The sequence below is a fragment of the Salminus brasiliensis genome, chromosome 19, assembly GCF_030463535.1.
Source record: "Salminus brasiliensis chromosome 19, fSalBra1.hap2, whole genome shotgun sequence".
NCBI classification, from domain to species: domain Eukaryota; kingdom Metazoa; phylum Chordata; class Actinopteri; order Characiformes; family Bryconidae; genus Salminus; species Salminus brasiliensis.
Window position 1 is genome coordinate 27,473,883 of NC_132896.1, and position 19,314 is coordinate 27,493,196.

At 44.3% G+C, this 19,314-nt stretch overlaps 1 protein-coding gene across 1 annotated transcript; it reads left to right on the forward strand.

Moving 5' to 3' along the window:
- The first annotated feature begins 1,083 nt into the window (after positions 1 to 1,083).
- pcdh12 (protocadherin 12) lies at positions 1,084 to 18,789 on the forward strand. The gene is made up of 4 exons (XM_072663575.1): positions 1,084 to 4,525; positions 6,563 to 6,654; positions 8,043 to 8,179; positions 16,762 to 18,789. The coding sequence occupies exons 1-4, from the start codon at positions 1,640 to 1,642 to the stop codon at positions 17,112 to 17,114; spliced, it is 3,468 nt and encodes a 1,155-aa protein (XP_072519676.1). The 5' UTR covers positions 1,084 to 1,639; the 3' UTR covers positions 17,115 to 18,789.
- The last annotated feature ends 525 nt before the right edge of the window (positions 18,790 to 19,314 follow it).

Here is a 19,314-nt window from a genome sequence, read left to right on the forward strand (position 1 = left end):
AATTGGGACTAAATCCACCTGGATTAGCATTACTTTAAATATTACATTTCTCTGTAATGCTAATCCATCTGTGCTCCTAAAACAAGGTTCTTCAAGAGTTCTGCAGTAAAGACAGTGATTCCATAAAGAACCAGGACAGCTAAAAGAGCCATTTTAATGCCAAAATGAGTCTTTACTTGGTGGAATGGTTCTTCATATGCCCCAGTACAAGTAGTCTAGAAGTGCCCCTAGCTTTAAAACAATCTCAGGCCAAAACTGTTGTAAATCAGTGTAAAACATTGGCCATCAGGCATCGTATTTGTTAGCATGTCCTGTGATTTAGCTTTAGGAGTCATTAAACGCTTCGGACGTCTGGGTCCAATTCACCACTTCTGCGACCCGGATGTGAAGAGACTCGGTCATTTCTCTGGAATGCCACATTCCCCAACCAGTTCACTCTGAAAGTGTTAAATACTTGGTGTCAAAGCTCCGCTCTTAATTGCCTCAACTCAATATTGCAAACAGAGCAGACAGCGAAGGTGAGAGGTCCCCCCTTAAACCCAAGCACATCTCAGATTTCTGTGTTTCAGAGTGTGACAGAAACAGCAGATAAACTTTGAGACTGGCAAGTCACAAGTGGCCCATGTGAGTATCAGTGATGGCTATCTGTGTTTGTGCTTGCAGCGGCCCAGACAATACGTCAGCACTTGTAGTAGCGGATCAGGGTTTGGGTCGGGCTCTGGTTTCAGTTCTCGGGAGACCCTCAGGGTTCTACTTTGGGCACAGCTCTGATCACTGCTGACAGGGGCCACAGACCACTGATCTTAATGTGTTTATTTAGACAAAGGAGAGAAAGGCAAAGATGCATGACCTGGAGGCAGTGAGTGAGAAAAGAGAGAAGAGGGATCATGTTTCTTTAAAAGCACACTGGAGTTTTTTTTTACTCCTCTCCAGCTTCCTCAGGGCACACTTCTTTTTTTCAAGGGGCGGAGTTTTTGATGGCCCATGCTCTTCCCTCACTTCGTGTGATTGGCCCATGGGCTACCCCCTCGAATGATCATCCCAGCCCCTAACTTCCACACTTCCACACTTGTGAAAAGTTTGGGAAGCTTGGAAGCAGGAGCTGTGTGTGAGTGAGTAATGCTTTTGGATATTGCTGGCTAACAGAGGGAGGCTGTTAGATAGTGGCAAACCGTAGATATCCAGATTTCTTGGTGGTGCTTTATTATAGATATTATTTATATGATTAATGGTGGTTTTTATGTGGTAGACCGTAGCAGAAGCTGAATTTTAGAGACTGATGATGTTCTCAGGGCTGGATCCACTGATTGTGAAGTGAACAATCTGAATTGATCTAATTAATTGGGTATATTTATCATTTCAGCATAAATATTACTGTATTTGTACTGTAACTGCTATGCTATTACTGTGAGTTGTACTGTAACTTGAGTAATTGCTGCATTTAATTGACTTTAGGATTTAAATATTCTTGTTAAAGTCATAAAACTGTGGCAGCTTGAGACCTTGAGAAATCGTGTGGAAGCGGATAGTGTTAACAGAGGCCCATCAGTATTGAATAGCTGGGTTTTAGATTCCTGTTCGGATACTAGAATGCTTATCTGAGGTTTTAGGATAGATAACTAGAAGCTCACACACAGCCATGCTTCAGTTCTGGCTTCTGCTTGTGGGCACTTTAACTGTATGCCCTCTCTGTGAGGCCGAGGAGCAAGACATTGGCCCCCTCGTTATCCAGTATCATGTCTCTGAGGAGAAACCAGCCGGCACAAAGGTGGGCTGCCTGGCGGACGACCTACGTGGAAAGGGGAAGACTGGTTCGCTGGAGGACTTCCAGATCGTGGAGCATGGCCAGGCTCTGCCTTTCAGTGTGGCCCCTAGAGATGGGGTGGTGTCAACACTGGGCCAGCTGGACCGGGAGAAGCTATGTCATGGCGCTGACCTCTGTGAACTAGGCTTCAGTGTCCTGTATAGGAAAGGTGGAGCTGTGGACGTCCTGCGCGTACGGGTGGAGGTGGTGGACCTGAATGATCACAGTCCTGTCTTCCCCAACCAAGTGCAGGAAGTGGAGATCTCAGAAACAGTGGGCCTGAGGACACGGATTCCACTGGACCGTGCTATGGATCCAGATGCAGGCCCCAATGGCCTGCAGACCTACTCTCTATCGTCCAATCAGCACTTTGCTCTGGATGTTCATTCCTCTGGAGGTACCAAACAGGCAGAGTTAGTGGTTATTAAAGAACTAGACAGAGAGACACAAGACTTTTTTGAGTTAACACTAGAGGCCTGGGATAAAGGCAGTCCGCCCAGGTCTGGCAGCACCAAAGTCCGAGTCATAATCCTAGACTCCAATGACAACAGTCCTGTGTTTGAGAACAGTACTCCAATAGTGGAGCTTCCAGAGGACTCATTGGAAGGGACAGTAGTTATTAACCTTCATGCTACAGACCCTGATCAGGGTGCTAATGGAGAAGTTGAGTATTCACTCAGTAAGCATTCTCCATTAGATGTGCAGAGACTTTTTAGCGTGAATCCTCAAACAGGCACTGTGGTCCTTAAAGGCCCTTTGGACTTTGAGGAGAAGAGATCCTATGAGATAGACATTCAGGCTAAGGATCGGGGGCATAATGCTGTGCCATCCCACTGCAAGCTGCAAATCACACTTCAAGATGTTAACGACAATGCACCTCGGATACATGTTACGTGGACCCCTCCAGATTCCTCTGTGGCAACTGTATTAGAAGGAGCATCAAACGAGACCTTTCTGGCTCTTGTGATGGTGTCTGATGCAGATTCTGGGCCAAACGGGAAAGTGCGAGCCCATATTCAGGATGGATCAGGCCCATTCCGTCTCAAGCAAATCCATGGAGACAACTACATCATTGTTACTAATGGAAGCCTGGATCGGGAGCGACAGATGGAGTACAATCTGACTCTTCTAGCACAAGACAGCGGTGTTCCTTCTCTGTCTTGTGTCAGGCACCTGACTGTCCAAGTACTGGACGAGAATGACAATGCACCAGTATTTTTGAAGACTCACTATAAAGGTTTTGTCATGGAGAATAATGTACCCGGATATCACGTTTTGACTTTGGAAGCCCATGATATTGACCTAGATCTTAGTGGAAAAGTGACATACTCAATTAGAGAGTCAAACGACCTGGGGACACCAACTGCTTCCTTCTCTGTCCACCCTACCAGTGGGGCTGTGCTTGTCCAGCAGTCTTTAGACTATGAAGAATTGCCCACATATTCCTTTATTGTGGAAGCAGTAGATCATGGTTACCCTCCCTTGACCAGCAGTGCCACAGTGCTGATTGAGGTTCAGGATGTTAATGACAACCATCCTGTCATCAATGAACCACTTCCCAAGAAGGGTGTTGCAGTCCTTAGTGTCCCAGTTAATGCAGAAAAGGGAGAGATTGTGACTGAACTTGGGAACAAGGTTCACAGAACCCTGCATCCACTGAGCAATCATTCTTCGCATCACAGACCTGGAGGTTTTCTGGCTACAACCATTGTGGCCAGTGACCCGGACACTGGACTCAATGGAAAACTTCAATTCAGAATCATAGATGGGAACCCCTCAGGACTGTTCTGGCTAGACAAATCCACGGGTCAGTTATATGTGAACACGACCAATGCCACTGAATTGATAGGCAGGGTTTTTAAGGTGGACATTGCAGTATCAGACATGGGAACACCCACACTTGTCACAAGAGCGACATTGGAGGTGACCTTCATCAATCTTCGTGACCACCTTAAGAACTCCTCTCCTGGCCATCAGGCCCAGTTCAGTTTCACAGTGCTTTTAGCTATCTGCCTTGGTGGAACATGCTTGCTCTTACTCCTAGCTGTTGCTCTGGTGACTACCTTCTGTCGCCCAGAAAAGCGGGACAACCGTGCCTACAACTGCAGAGAAGCTGAGTCTACCTACGCTAGTCACCCCCGCAGACCCCAGAAGCATATTCGCAAAACCGACATTCAACTGGTCCCTGTCCTGCGGGGTCGGAGAGATGACCCACCTGAAGATGAGGCCAAGCCACTGGCATCTGAGCCTTGTCTGCCAGAAGACTTGCACCCACAGGGTCAACTCAGTCTTTCGCCAACACTTGCTCGCATGGCACGAAACCATGCTTACTCAGAGAATGATGGGATCCTTCCACTCACACAAAGCAAAACACTCAGGAAACCTGGGAATATTGAGTTAGACTGTCCACATAGCCCTGCAATGTCTTACCGAACCCTGCGCAAGGCCCGGAACCCTTCTGCCTCTTCGTCCGCGCACTCACAGTTCAGCACACTAAGGCGCCACAAGCCTGAAGAGGTTATCACATCCACCGACTCCTCAGAGGCCGTGACTTATGGACCTTTCGGACAAGCCACCTTCCGGAGGCAGAAGAACTCTGAGAAAACCGGAAGGTTAGAAGAACAAGATCACAGACAGATACTGAGAAACCTGGTGAGGCTGTCCATGGCTGCCTTCGGGGAGAATTCTATTGAGCTGTCTTCTGCTTCACCTGAAGTGCAGGTAAGGCAATGTTATATGTAATCAGTGTAATAAGGTCTTTTGTGGGGCTGATTCGAATCCCGGGTTATTCTTATTGCCATCAGCAGCCAGAGTCTGAGAGAGCACAATTGGCCTTGTTCTCACATGGGTGGATTGATTGCACTTCCTTCCCACATCAGTCCAAGTGTGATGCTGGTCAGCATAGGCAACTGTTAGCTGTCTTATCCAAGATGGCTGCTCAGCAATGCTGTATTAGCGGCAGTTCAAAAAGGGGTTGGGGTTGGCTTCCAATGTATAGAAGGAGACATGCTGAGATGTGCTAGTCTTCACTATTCCCTAGTGTGGGGAGTTCACATGAACTAGGAATGGGGTAATTGGCCTCGTAAATTGGGTAAAATTACTTCTTATGATCATGCCTGTAAATTTAAAAGTTGTGTTCGGGGAGTACCTCATAGGTTGATTTTGCTTTAGTTAATTTCATAGTCAATTCATGGTTGTCAAAGTTAATGCAGGTTCTTGAGAGTTTGGCCGCCTGTGTTTTCCCAACTGCTTTTGTGTTACTCGGGACTTGTATGGGTCGGCATGTATGGAAGCCTGAGGGGACAGCTGACAGATGATGGTGGAATGAAGGCATCGAGTTTACTCAGGCATGTCCCAGTCATAGACTGTAACCCAACCTCTAATATGCTTCAGGAGAAAATTCTAACAGTCCTCAATAATATCACATGACATTCTTATTGAGTGAAAGAAAAAACATAACAGATTAAGTCAAGGTCTGTCGGCTGAGAGGGAAAATCAACGTCATCCCAACCCAGATATGTCTGCATGGTAAGACTATATGCCTTTGATATGCAGTATAAGGGCTGTAGGCAGCTGCTGAACTTGCCTTACAGTTCTCACTTCAAAAGGACAGAAGTGCTGTGCTGGTCAAACAGTGCGTCCCCTGGACGCAGGTCCACCCAGATGCATTCCACGTGATTAGCAGGACAAAGGGACCTGGCATGGGTCTGCACTCTCACGTGAACAACACAGCTAGACAGGAACAGTGTAAATCCTGCCCCCTCCTTATCCATTTTCTCTTCCCTCTCCAGCCTCCCTCCCTCGCCTTCTTGGCCTAGTTGGCAGTTTGACTTAAAGAGAGACTTACAGACCCCGCAGAGGAAGGGAGCAGAAATGTCACAAGGTCTCTATCCCTTTGGCTGAGACTGAATTTCTAAGGTGCATCCTGGAAGGAAGCAGCCTGTAGAAGAATAGGCCCTGCGTAGTAATGGTTTCCCGTCCCCCCGCCCCCCCCCCCCACCCCCCTCCTCCGTTTGCCCAACTTCAGCTCAGAAACTCTCTCTGCCTACATCTACACTTCTCCTTTCACAATGGTCCGACGTTTCCTCCCCGTCTTCCATCTTGTGCTGTATCCGCTCCCATAACAAAGAGATGTAAATTTTCTTGAGGTTCTATCAGTGTTAAATGGCTAGAAAGCACAATGTAGAATCATATTTCAGAAGCGGGTACGGTCAAGTGCAGCAGGGCCTCATACACTGTATGTCCAAATGTTTGTGGACACCCCTTCTAATGAAAGCATTTGGCTACTTTAGGTCACGCCCATGCACACACGTACACAGCCTGTGTAGTCCCTGTAGAGAAGTACTGCCAACAGGGTAGGACTCTCTGGAGCAGATAAACATGAACCTATTGGCAACATTCCTAATTCTTGACCTGGGCTAGAGGAGTATAAAGCCCCCAGCTTTGAGCTGTGGAGCAGTGGAACTGTGTTCTGTGGGATGATGGTGCTCTATCCAATGCTGAATGCAATCAATCAAATCCTCACAGCAATGCTCCAGAATGTAGTAGTTGTAGAAAGCCTTCACTGGACAGTAGAGACAGCAATCCCAACAAAAGCAAGGTAAACTCCCTTGATTTTGGAAGAAACAATTAATGAGTAGGTGTCCGAATAGTTTTGTCCATATTGTGTATTTAAGCACCGTGAGAATGGCCTATTTGAACTTCTCCCATCGAATGCAAAGATCTTCACTAATAACCTGTTTTTTTCTTATTCTACAGCAAGTGTCTCAGTTGCTGTCTCTGCTCCATCAAGGCCAGCTTCAGCCTCGTCCAAATTTCCGTGGCAACAAATATTCCCACCGAGCTGGCCGGTGAGTCCCATTTCTTGATTATGAGTGTTATTGGTGACAATGCTTTGATTGAAAATACAGATGCATATACATTTGCACCAGTTTCACAGTTCCAGTTCAGTCAGTCGCTGATCCCAATACACAAAATCCAGCAGGACAAATATCCAGGTGGTTGGCTCGTAAACAGGAAGCGCCAGTCATCAAGTTCCAGAAAATAGTGTGTCTCATTGCCCTCAGTGGTCACCTTGGCACCACTGAACTATGGGCAAGGCATGCTAGAGCAGGACCCAGTGTCTACCTCACTCACCTGACTAACACAGTAGTGTCAGTGAAAGATACACTCACCTCACCATTCCTTCCTCTGGCTTCTATCTGATGTTATCTAGACTGATCTCAAATAAATGCAGTTATAAAGGTATTCTTGACTCATTGCAGGGCAGGACGTGACTCGACCAAAGACCACACAATCGTAACAAAGAGTCCATATACATATAGATAGATAGACACCACTGATAATTTCAGAGGGTGCATTGGTTTAGCTATTGTGCGTAACCCAACTCAGATGGTGAACATAAAGAGAGCATGCAGAATTTAAAGCAACAGCATGGAAAATGGGCATTTCTTGCTCCTGGGCTCCCCCTACAGTGGGGAAACAGGGAACTCGTAAAGTACACACATTTCTGGACAAGCTGAGAGATACCAAAACGTCACTGAAAGTGAACGAAGCATGTTAACCGAGGTGGTTGAGTAGTATTACAGGATTTTACACAAATATGGTTCGGGTTATGCAGCATACTGCAGTGTTCTGAGCCCAGGGTAGCATCGACAGCGTCGCTAGTCTCCCTGTTACAAGTCAATAGAGCATTACAATCGTTTTAGTTTAAGGTACAAATGCTACATAGTGTTGGTTTAAGATTAGGCTTACATCACACTACTAATATCAGTGACTACGAAATGCCATTTTCAGCTCTATAATCTGTATTACAGGTTTCTTTCATGTATATTGAGTAGATGGTGCAATCCTTAGCTTGCCAAGCTTGTGTGTTTATGCTAGTTTCAGCATTTTTGTGTGTTTGCGTGCATCAATAATCTTGACCCATGTCATTACTTGCTAATTAAGGAACCATCTATCTCTTTTGCATCGTCTGTCTATCTGAACTTGGCCGAACAACTGCTCAAACTGCTCAGTCTGAGCAAAGCACTGCTAAGATAACAGCTGTTGGCAGCTATTCCCAGCACTGTGGTTCTGTGCTGTGTAGTGTTTATTTCTTTTTTGAAATGCTTGACAAAACTCATGTTAGCAGAGCTGCACATGACCTAAATGTAAATGTGTAAGTCATGCTGTCCATTGTGATTTCAGCAAACCTTGAATTGTGAAATTCTAAATTTGCATTTTTGTTTTAATCAAGGTCAGGGATGCAGGACACTGACTGGCTGAGTACCAAGGACAGTGGGCATGGGGAGAGTGAACCCGGGGATGTTGACTGGGAGGCCGGCAGAGACTCTCCTGTGGACCATTTACTCGATGAAGGCCTCAACCACCCTGGTGAGTGATGTTAACTGTTACCTGTACATTCATTCAGAGACAAGAGAGGTATTGAGGTCAGGATGTTGGATGATCATCACCCCCAACCCATCCCCACAACTCCCCAGCTCGTCCCAAAAAGTATTGGATGGAACACCATCCATCATTCCAGAGAACACAGTTCTTCCACTGCTCCACAGCTCAATGCTGGCATCCTGGCATTAAGTATGGTGCTATGGTACAGGGACAACAGTTTTAATTAAATTAGAGAGTTATTGCCTTTATTTAATCATGCAGGGGAGTGTTTATATAAGAATATTGATTTTCAGTCCCAGTCTGTTGATTCCTCTGCATGACCGAACTTCTTGGTTTAGGTGTGCTGGGTCAGGAACAAAAAACAACAACAACAAAAAACACTTCATGGCTTAGATCAAGAACAATTGGCCTACAGGGCAGCAGCTCTGGGTCTGGTTATTTTAGAGTTATACTTCAGTCTGAACCCTGTAATTCAAAGACCTGCCAGTGTAATTTCTAAGAAGGTCTACTCCCAAGAGCACAACAACGATGCTGAAAACTGAGAGCAGTTCACTTTCTGCCTAATCTCATTTCCACACTAACCTTCCAGATGGAAGCCCATGAAACAAAACAGTCTCACTTTACCTGAATAGTACACTTGATCCCCTCGTTCATTACCTACAGATGTTCAGATTGTTAATGATCTTATTAAACTCAGTGTTGGGGTTATGGTCAGTTTTAGAACCAGGGCTGGGTTTATGGCTAGGTTTACGTTCCGGTTAACGCTGGGGAAAATGACAGTGAATTTAATAGATATGTAGTGGGAGGTATTTTAAAGGTGGGTTGTATATCTATAAATCTACTAATGTCTGCTGTACAAAACAAGTGTTGCCAACAAAACACTTGCTTGGCTTCCACTGTCCTGTTATCATGTGAAGGAACTTCATTGAGAATTATCACATGGAATTCAGAACAAGCTATGAAGTACTTTGTTGACAGCTAATGTCTGTAAACATCCGAAGCAGGAAACACTGATTCCGTCTAGCTTCATCTTGAAGCTTGACTTGCTGAAAACCTGCGTAGTCGCTTCCTGTTGTTTGGTGTGGCCATTGTTTTGGGGTCAGATATAAAGATAAACACATAGATGTAGTCTTATTATTAAACCATAAATAAAAATATACATATTTAAAAAAGTTAATTAACAATATATTATTATTAAATATTATGCCAACAACTGTGGGAATATAGAAACTATATTGGATAATATAATGTCATTAATTGTTACTGTAATAAATGATTGCTGAGAATACTGCAGATTCCATACATATTTAAAGAAAACTGACCATCTTCATGGCTACATGGTTTGATTTGGCCCTGTCTTCAGGAGTCATACAGTAATTGACCTCGCTATCTCTGGGTGATAGTGGTGTCCCCCTATCATTCAGCATGGTGAAAGCCAATGTAGGCCTCTGTTAGCTACCTGAATTAGATTAGGCGCCTTGAGCTGTCCAATAAGTTTGTTCAGAGTGTGTTCAGAGGAAACTAGCCTTCCCTCTCTAAGCTTGGTATTGTTGTGTGATGGGAAAGACCTAACTAGGGGGTCAGAAACAGCTAAATTTGCCTAAAACAAACAAACAAAATTACAAAAGAAAAAAGGCATGAATTAATGCAATTAGACAAAAGAAAAATAAATGCAGTACCAATGATGCTTCTGTGTTATCGAACATCACAAATATATGATGCATATTTAGGGACGTTTTTGGCTTTTGGCATATTATCTACATCTGACTACAACTGACTCTGCGAAGCAGGGTAGCATGGTAGCCCCACCAATCCTAAAATGTCCTAGTAGAAATCCTTCCCTGGACAGTATAGACTGTTACTCCAACAAAAGCTGGATAAACTATTTTTTAATACTCTTGATCTCGGAAGAAACACTGAATGAGCAGGTGTCCCAATACTTTTGTCCAAGTATTGTAATGTCAAAACATAATAATATGCTAAAATATATCAAATAAATCAGCCCATTTATAATAAATAATATTGGCAATAAGCCACTTTTCCACCAAGCAGGGAGGTTCATTAACTGTAGGCAGTGGTTGCCAAATTCCTGTTGTTTGAACACAAAAAACTTGGTGAATGGACCAATAGAAATGCTCCAAATTGACCTGGAGTTAAGTCTTTTTCCATTGGCATCCATTGAAAGTTAAGAAAGTTTATTGTTTCTCCTGTAAAGTGGCCGGTTTGGAGAAACAGAGGAATTTTTGCGTGACTGCAAGGATATATGCTGTATATACAGGCCTGGGGTGCACTGTTTGCCTTCGCCCCCCACACTGTCCTATGTATGGAGCGTTTGTAAATGTCGGAATGGGGTTCCTTCCATGTATTGTTCTCCATTTCATCACGATCCGACTCTGCAGGCCTGCCTTTGTTCTTCTGAATCAAAGCCGCTTGGCTTGTTTTCTCCTTCTTTTTTTTTACTCGGCAGACCTGGGGCACCTTGAGGTCTGAGCAGGGGGTCCGTGTCTTCAGGCTGAGAGTGACTGAAGCTCAAAGCCGTGTGGTGCTTATAGGGGCTGTGATCTCAGAAAGGTGTGCTCGTGTGATGTGTGTGATGTGTGTGTATGTGTTGAGTCAGCCTTCCTCTGGGGTAAAATGTGTTTGCAGGGTTACTCATCCTGATGAACAGTGGCGGTCAGATGTGCTGGTCTTTCAGGAGAGAGTGTATTTATTGTACAGGTGGATTTCTGTGCCCTGCGGACATTCAGAAGCTTTCAGTTCCCATTGCCTTTACTAAGCACTGACTCATATCTGCTGGAAGGTGGTAATATCATCCTGTAGCTTTGGGAATCCCCTGCATTTCTACACTGACACTACACACACACACACACACATACTCACACGCAAATACACAGAGTTTGGTTTTGTGTTTAATGTGGGGTCAACTCCTGTAGGCAGTAATGAAGCCCATGGGCCCTATTTCAGCGAGCCGGCAACCAAGCACTGCGCAGCTTGATTTAGGGTGAGTCTGCGTGTCTTCGTTATCGTAACATTGGGAAAAGTACGCCCTAAGTCTCACATGTGCTAAGTCTCTTAATTAATCATGGGTGTGTTTTGGGCATAACGCTCAATAAAGCAATCAGTGTGTCACTCGCCATTCCCTTTAATAGCCAAGTGCGGTCCGACTTTGGGGGATTAGCAACGAACGTCTGACTGTTGACGTCAGTGGTGCTCCTGTGTTTTCCGTTGCCTAAGATAGCAATACACCAGAAACGGACCTAAACACACCTCATTTCAAGACCACCTCGACCACCTCGCCCATATATTCGCAAACACCGTTGCTGTTTAAACGACATAGACGGAAGGCGTGACAATAGACTGTTGGTGGGGTGTGAAATAGCAATGACCATCGTGATGCGCCATGTGCAGGGTGTAAGATAGGGCCCCATGTGTATTAGTACATATATGTGTCCCATTTTAACGTCATATATTTACATATGTATGCATTTTTATATATATATATATACACACACACACACACACACACACCAAACTGCCACAACATGAGCACCACCTGCTTAATATTACCACAACAGATCTGACCATTCCAGGCAGACACTCCACCTGACCTCTAAAGGTGTCCTGCCGTTTCTGGCACCAAGACGTTAGCTGCAGATCCTTTAAGTCCTGTTGTGAGTTGTGAGGTGGGGCCTTCATTGTTTGCAGCAATGACCCTGAGGTGCTTATGACCCTGTCCTTTCTTGGACCACTTTTGGTAGGTACTGACCTCTGCATAACAGAAAAAACCCACAAGACCTGCCTGATGTTTTGGAGACACACACCCACACATGCCTTTGCACTTCTCTGTCCCAAGGCTACTCTTATAATAGCGCTTGTCATGCTATACAGAATGGAGCAGTAAGCTAAGAGCCCTGTGTGCGGTGTGTAGCTGCAAGCCCTGTGTGTGTGTGTGTGTGTGTGTCAGGTATTTAGCTCTGAATAGGTCTAAACCTAGAAACTATGATGGAAATGTTGTCATTCTGCTGCTCCCTAATTGGAATACGTTATTAGTAAATAAATAAATAAATAAATAAATAAATAAATAATCCTTTATCATCAGTTGCTGAAGTTCGGTGTACCACAGCAGCCTTTAGCAGCCCATTAAAGACAGGAATACAAACTTGTGTGTTTAAGTGTGTGTGTGTGTGTGTGTGTTTAAGTGTGTGTGAGAGCGCATCTCTATCTTGAGGACATTGCTTTGAACGTGGTGAGCTGTGGTGTCTGTATCTCTCCTGGAGATGTTTTCTCCTTGTTTCTGTCTTTGCCGGATTCCCCTTCTGGCTCCCGTAGTCACAGGGTTGACCACCCACAACCCGTCAGACTGAGGGGAGTGTTAACGTCCCCCACTGCCCCCACTGCCCCCACTGTCCCCCACTGCTGCCTGCTTAAACTGTCCTGTCCTGTATGTGTGTGTGTGTGTCTTAGTGTAATGTGAACGCTGTGTTGCTAAGTTAGCTGTTAAGTTAGTAAGCGAGTCTTGATCACCTTCTGCCCCTCTGTTGCGTTGTGTGTGTGTGTGTGTGTGTGTGTGTGTGTGTGTGGTATTAATCAGGAAGTAATTGTTTTTTTAGAGATCTACAGGTCTACACTGTTTAATCCTCCAATTAACCTTTAATGAGAGAGAGAGAAAGAGAGAGAGAGATGGGATAAAGAAGAGAGAGAGAGAGAGAGAGAGAGAGAGAGAGAGAATAAGTGACAAAAGGAGAAAGAGAGGGTAGAGAGAGAAAGGAGAGAAGAAGAATGAGTGATAGAAAGAGAGAGAGAAAGAGAGAGTGAGAGGGAAAATGACTGACAGGAAGAGTGAGGGTGTAAAGAGCGAGAGAGAGAGAGAGAGAGAGAGAGAGAGAGAGAGAGAGAGAGAGAGAGAGAGAGAGAGAGAGAGAGAGAGAGAGAGAGAGAGAGAGAGAGAGAGAGAGCTGCATCTGCTCCACTGATGTGAGAGAACTGAAGTGTTTAGAGCTTGTGAGTGTGTTCATTGATGTGGCCTATGTGGGTTTTGTTTGATCACAGCCTACCATGTCTGAGCAATCACACACACACACACACACACACACTCCATCAACTCCTGTACAACTCTGAGCTCAGCCTTTGTTTTTTAAGCAGCTTTAATCTGGTCGGCGACTGCACTGACACTGCTCTCACTTTTAAGATCCTGTAAAAAAACAGAGCAAAACATGAAACATAAAAGCTGTGTGAGAGAGAGAGAGAGAGAGAGAGTCATGGCAGCTGCCTGGCCCGGCGACCGGTCGCTTGATGATTCACGTGTGGTTGAAAGCCGCAGGAATCCCACTATAGCGTGTGTGCTAACCGCTAGCAGTCAGCAGTGGCCTCTTCCTCCCATTCAAAAACAATCTCTCCGGGAGCACCAGTGCAACAAACATGGAGCTCTGCAGGCCACGCCGCACTTTAATGGGGGTTGAGTTGTGTTTAACTGGTGTAATTGGAAGCCGGTGAGGGATTTTTGGGGTTTGTTTGTAAAGGCAGGCTGGAATGATAAGAAGACGCAGGGCGCTGAAAAGGATTAGGAGGCTGATTGGTCTGTAAATGGCGTCGGAATGCTCAGATTTCCCCCATTAGGTAAATAGTTGTGGGTGAAGGGCTGTTTGTGTGTGGATGGAAGGGGGGTGGTGGTGGTGGTGATTAGATTAGTGCAGGTGGGCCACAAGGCCATGATTCCCATTAGCTGAACTGCGGTAAGGAAACCAGTTAGCATAGCCCATCTGCTCACAGCCACACACACACACACACATACGCCCATGCCATTTCCTCTGTCTAAGGTCAAAGAACAGCTGCACTTAGCCTCATTCACTTAATGCAGGGGCACTTGTTTTGGTTGCCCAGATAATTCGCTGACCGATTCATTTCCTGACTAATTTCTATACAGCTTAGTTTAGTCAAGCCAACATATTAACCCCTTAAACAGCCTATGGACCACCGGTTACAAAATCGTGTCCGAAAGACCAAACTAAAGGACAGGGGCGTGTTTCACAGCTTGCGAATGACAACACTTCGCTTCCAGGCTCCTAGAAGTAAACGCAGGTCCTTCACCACCAATCTCTGAAAGAACACATCGCAGAAAACTGCAATGTCATTCACAAACTGTGAAACTCTCTGGAATGATGGATGGTGCTCCATTCAATACTTTTGTGATAAGTTGGGATGAGTTGGGGAAGAGGTGGGAGGCTAGTTCTCAAACATGCTGACCTCACTAACACAGCACCTAGAAAGTCTTTCCTGGACAATAGAGACAGTTACCCCAACACAAGCAGGACACAATCTTTTTAATACCCTTGATTTCGGAAAAAACAGTGAATGTGCAGGTGTCCCAATACTTTTGTCCAATTATTGTTCCATAAAAGCAGGGCACTATTCCGAATGGAATATTACAGAATCACTCAAATGCTACATTCAAATGATACATACAAATAAAAGTCACCCGGATATACCGAGACTGCAGAGAAAACCCATGCAAATCTGGAAACTGGTGGGATTAAATGGGTTAAAGCTATGTTGTTATGTGCTCGGGGTGCATTTTTGAGGGAGGATTGGTGACAAATTGTGCCAAAAACTGTGCTCCCTCCAAATTCTGCATGCGCTTGTTTGTGTGAAACCTCAAGCGCAGTAAACAGGCGACGTCTGAGGGAATCGGTGGCCGAAGGAAATGCCTTCTAACTAAATAAAGATAAATGCTCCTCTTGCCATTTCCTCTCATCCTGTTATTTCTCCATGCGTGCACGTTTGTTGCGAGAGGGGAAGAGGATGAATATTTCAGCCATTGTGATTCACAGCTTTAAATAGTTTTCATGTACAAACACATACACACACACACACACATATGCTTTGGATGTCCACCTACTTGTCCCACTCTTGTCCACAATGCTGGACGGCATCCTGGGATCCTCAGCTCCCAAAAATGAGCGGTAGACCACAGTCAAAACAAGTTTAATGTATCTGTGTTCATCAGCCATCAATCTGCCACTGGCGGAGATATTTACTTAGGATGCTCGACATCAGAGCCTGGAATGGCGTCACACCCGCATTTGACAATCCTTTACCAGTCCAGTGTTTAATGACAGATCTAACCAAATATGTCCCACTTTTTACATCCCAGGTTAGCACTGTAATCAACACCAGTTGATAACACAATATATGGTATTTCGAGCTTCCAAACTTCATGGAAACATGCCCACAGATAGAAGTTGGACAGTACTGAGTGTGTTTAATCCTAATAAACTGTACAACAATACTGAACTCATTGCTGTTGCTGTATGGTGCGGCCATCTTGGATTTGAAAATCAGGGATGGTGAGGCTCTCCTGACTTTCCGAGTAGGAAACCCGTCTTGTGGGGGTGTTCCAGTTCAAATGAAACGCAGCATAAGGCCCCGTCCACACGGATAGAGAACTTTTTTAAATAGGAGATTTCCCTCCCTCTAAGATTTCCCACCATTTTTGAAAATATTTTCGTCCGCACAGAAAGTAAACACTCACATGAACGTTAGACCTCATGAGACACACAAAACACCACAAAGAAGGAAGAAAACAGAGGTTTAATCCCAAATGAAGCACTTTAAGAAGTCTGTAAGAAGTGTACTATGCAAGTCACGAAAAATGTTATTAAATTTTGTATTACAAATTAATTATTGTGAAAAAAAATTAATGTTGTATTGTATTATTATATTAATATATATATTATTATAATAGTACATCGCTGCAGTCCAACGAAAAACATGCATCTCCATTTTTTGTTTCTAAGGTTTGAACCCTGTAGTTGTTCTGTACACTGTGTAAATAATTCTGTATGAATGGAACTCTTATCTTACATTGACTTCTATTCAGAGTTAAAGGCATTTTAGGCATTCTCACCATTATTTTCCATTGGTCAGTGACATGAATAGAATATTCTATTTGTTAAAGAACAGTTTTAATGAAATCAGACATGCAGTGCAGTGCTATCTTAAGTAGTTCAATATATAGGGAGTGTATAGGGAGTATAAGGTGGTCTTTGAGATTCAGCCAGAAACATGTATGCGTTTTGGTGTCAGCATTTTCATAAAGCTCAGTTTTCCTCGTCCACACGACAACATTGAAAACAGGGTTTTCAGAGATCTCCACCTTGGAGAGCGCTTTCGAAAAGCTCTGTTTTCAGTGCCTAAATACAGCGCTTCCTTGTGGTGGGAGTCCAAAATGCAGACAGAAACTTCTATTTTAAAAATGTCTGGACACGTGTGGACGGGGCTAATGTTGCTCAAAACTCATTCTTATAGTTTGCCGTAAATCCTACAGCACATGAGTACGTCTCCAATCTTTCCTGAAGACATGGCTGTGGGTTAAAGTGATTTTGAAACAGCTAAATTACATTGATTTTATTAAAATTACCACTCAATCAGTTTAATTAATTAAGAGTGTGCTGGACTAAGGCCCATCAGAACCAGAGCTAGACATTCATCATACTAGACAGTAACCATAATGGACTCTTTACTAGACTTAACCATATTTCGCTCTCTTGCCCGCCCTCTCTCTCTTTCAGATGATGTCTTCTCAGATGTTCCTGACCCTGCATGGATGGCCCGGCTGTCCCTCCCCCTGACCAGCGACTACCACGAAAACCTTTTCGTTCCTGATGGGCTGCCTTCCCCAGATGACCCAAGCCCCATTTTGGCCGGCCTTGATGACTCAGCCTCCTTCTCCACCTTCGGGAAGACCCCAGAGAAGTCCGGCCACTTGGGAGGCGAAGCCCTGCTGTCGGAAGTGAGCACGCTCTTCGAAATGCTCCTGACGCAGAAGGCTGACGCCCAGCCACGCTCACCGGCCGACGTGCTCTACAGACTTTCCACAGCATACCGTCGCTCCCAGGGCCTGGACGTGCCAGGGGCCAAATGAAAGACTCCAGATGTCCCCAACAGTGCATTGTGCCACACCAAACCCTTATTGACGGTTTAGTGATGGTGAACCTTGCCCACAATGACATGATTTTTTTTGGACTTCCCTTCCAGCTTATTGAACTTTGCATCTACAGATAAATGCATACCCCAAATACTGGCTTAATGAGGGAAGTGAGGCGCAGTAAGTCTAAAAAAAATGGACTGACCTTTCCAAGCGTGGAACATGGAATATGTTCAGATGGGACAGTTTGTTGCCCGAACAGCTTGAATGCTAGGGAGCTAAGTTAACTAAACTTCACCACAGCTAAATTACACTTAGCTAACTAGTGGATGGCTCTGTTACTAGGGTGAAGTAAGCTAACATCAGTCAATGTTAGTCACGTTACACATTGCTTAGCAGCAGAATGCTCTGCCATGAGGATAAAGTATACTAGCATTAGTTAATGTTGGCTAAGTTACACTTAGCAAAGTCATGGACTGCTCAGCTATCAGGACAAAGTAAGCTAGCGTTGATGTTGATTTCAATTTGAGACGCTGCAGTTTCCTGAAATCATGTGCAGTTAGCATGCACGCACAGCGACGAAATGATTAGGCATGGCTAACCAACGCTAGCCGAAACTGTCTTGTTTGGTTGATTGATGGGGCAATTTTTTCGCCATGGGTTTAGGCGTAAATTTGGAATGTGTCTCAGGACATAGTCGGAAATCTACAGTTTTCTAGAATCAAATCAGTGATTCCAGGGCCTCCATCAACCACTTTGAGAACCAACTTGGAATTCCCAAGAAACTCAAGTACTCAAGAAAAGTCCAGGAATGCTTACCTTTTCTGGAATCGTAATGCAGAGAAAATCCAGTACAGTACAGTTGTGTGTTCACCTATGTTCCTATTTTTTTCCGCTTGGTCTGTCTGGCACAGGCCAAGACTGAGGCGAAATCCAAAAGTCATATCTTCAACTTTGTGAACTTTGTGCAACAGAGAGAAAGAGATGAGATAAGAAGACAGAGGACTTGGTTTCCGCAGCTTCATGTTGTAACCCAGCTGTTTCATCACTTTGCAAGAGCATGGTTGTGGGCAGCGTCTGCAGTGGAGCTTTTCTCACAAAGTAGTTTATGGAACGCAGCCTATGGTTTGGTATGGGCCTGGAGAAGGAAACGGTTCTTTGTCTTTACTGAAGACTAAACAGCAAGAGGACCAAGTCCTGTCTCTGAGGAGGAATGTGTGAACCTTTCTACCACAATGGATCGCGAGTAGCATGGCTTCCTCTGCCATAGCCAGACCCTGAGTGACCCCCACTTCTGATTATTATTTCACACTCCTCATTTGTAAATACTCTACTGAATGGAAAGTACAAGGTTTGTGGAATTCTGAAGGATTCTAGTGTACCATAAACATAATATGGGTTTTTAAGCACCGCAGGCACTGGGGTGGTTCAATGTCTGACAATTGCAATGAAAAAAAACAACAACAAAAAAGAACCCCAACTTTCCAGATGATCTGCAGGAACTACATAGGAAAGGTGCCATAAGTTATTGATTCTGAAGATGTACATTGTTGTGTTTCAGTATGCCATATTAGGACATCTGTGGTGCTTTTGTTTATGTGAATAACTGACCAGCACTTTGTATATACACCTTTTTGTACCATTTGAACAAAATAAACATTTTTGAAACATTTCTGAAAAGTCTATCCATTCACTGATCACCACAACTGTAAACTTGAGAAGCTGGACTGAGGAGAACTGTTGTTTGGAATATAACTGGTTGTGTGATCCATGAAAATGCAAATATAAGAGCCACGACTCCCACACTGCTGAAAGAGTCACTGTTCACTTTCAACCACACTGTGGAACAAAATACACACAGTCTGCAACCTAGTGGTTGTCACACGTATTGCAGCTTGAACAACTCACTGTGTTGAAATACTCAGACAAATACTTACATTTCACAAGTAAAGCCATCAAAAGATCTTGACTAATGTTATTGAAGGAAAACACAAGAGCTTTGAATTACAGAGATTTTATTTGAAGCCATTTCTCTTGGTGCATTCAGCCTGAAATATCTATCTATCAATCAATCAATCAATCAATCAATCAATCAACCTTTATTGTCACTCTGAGGTACATTATGTGTGACCATCATTTTCAATGTAGCCCAGCCTTTACAATAAACAGAAATAAACATAATATTGTATCAACTTTG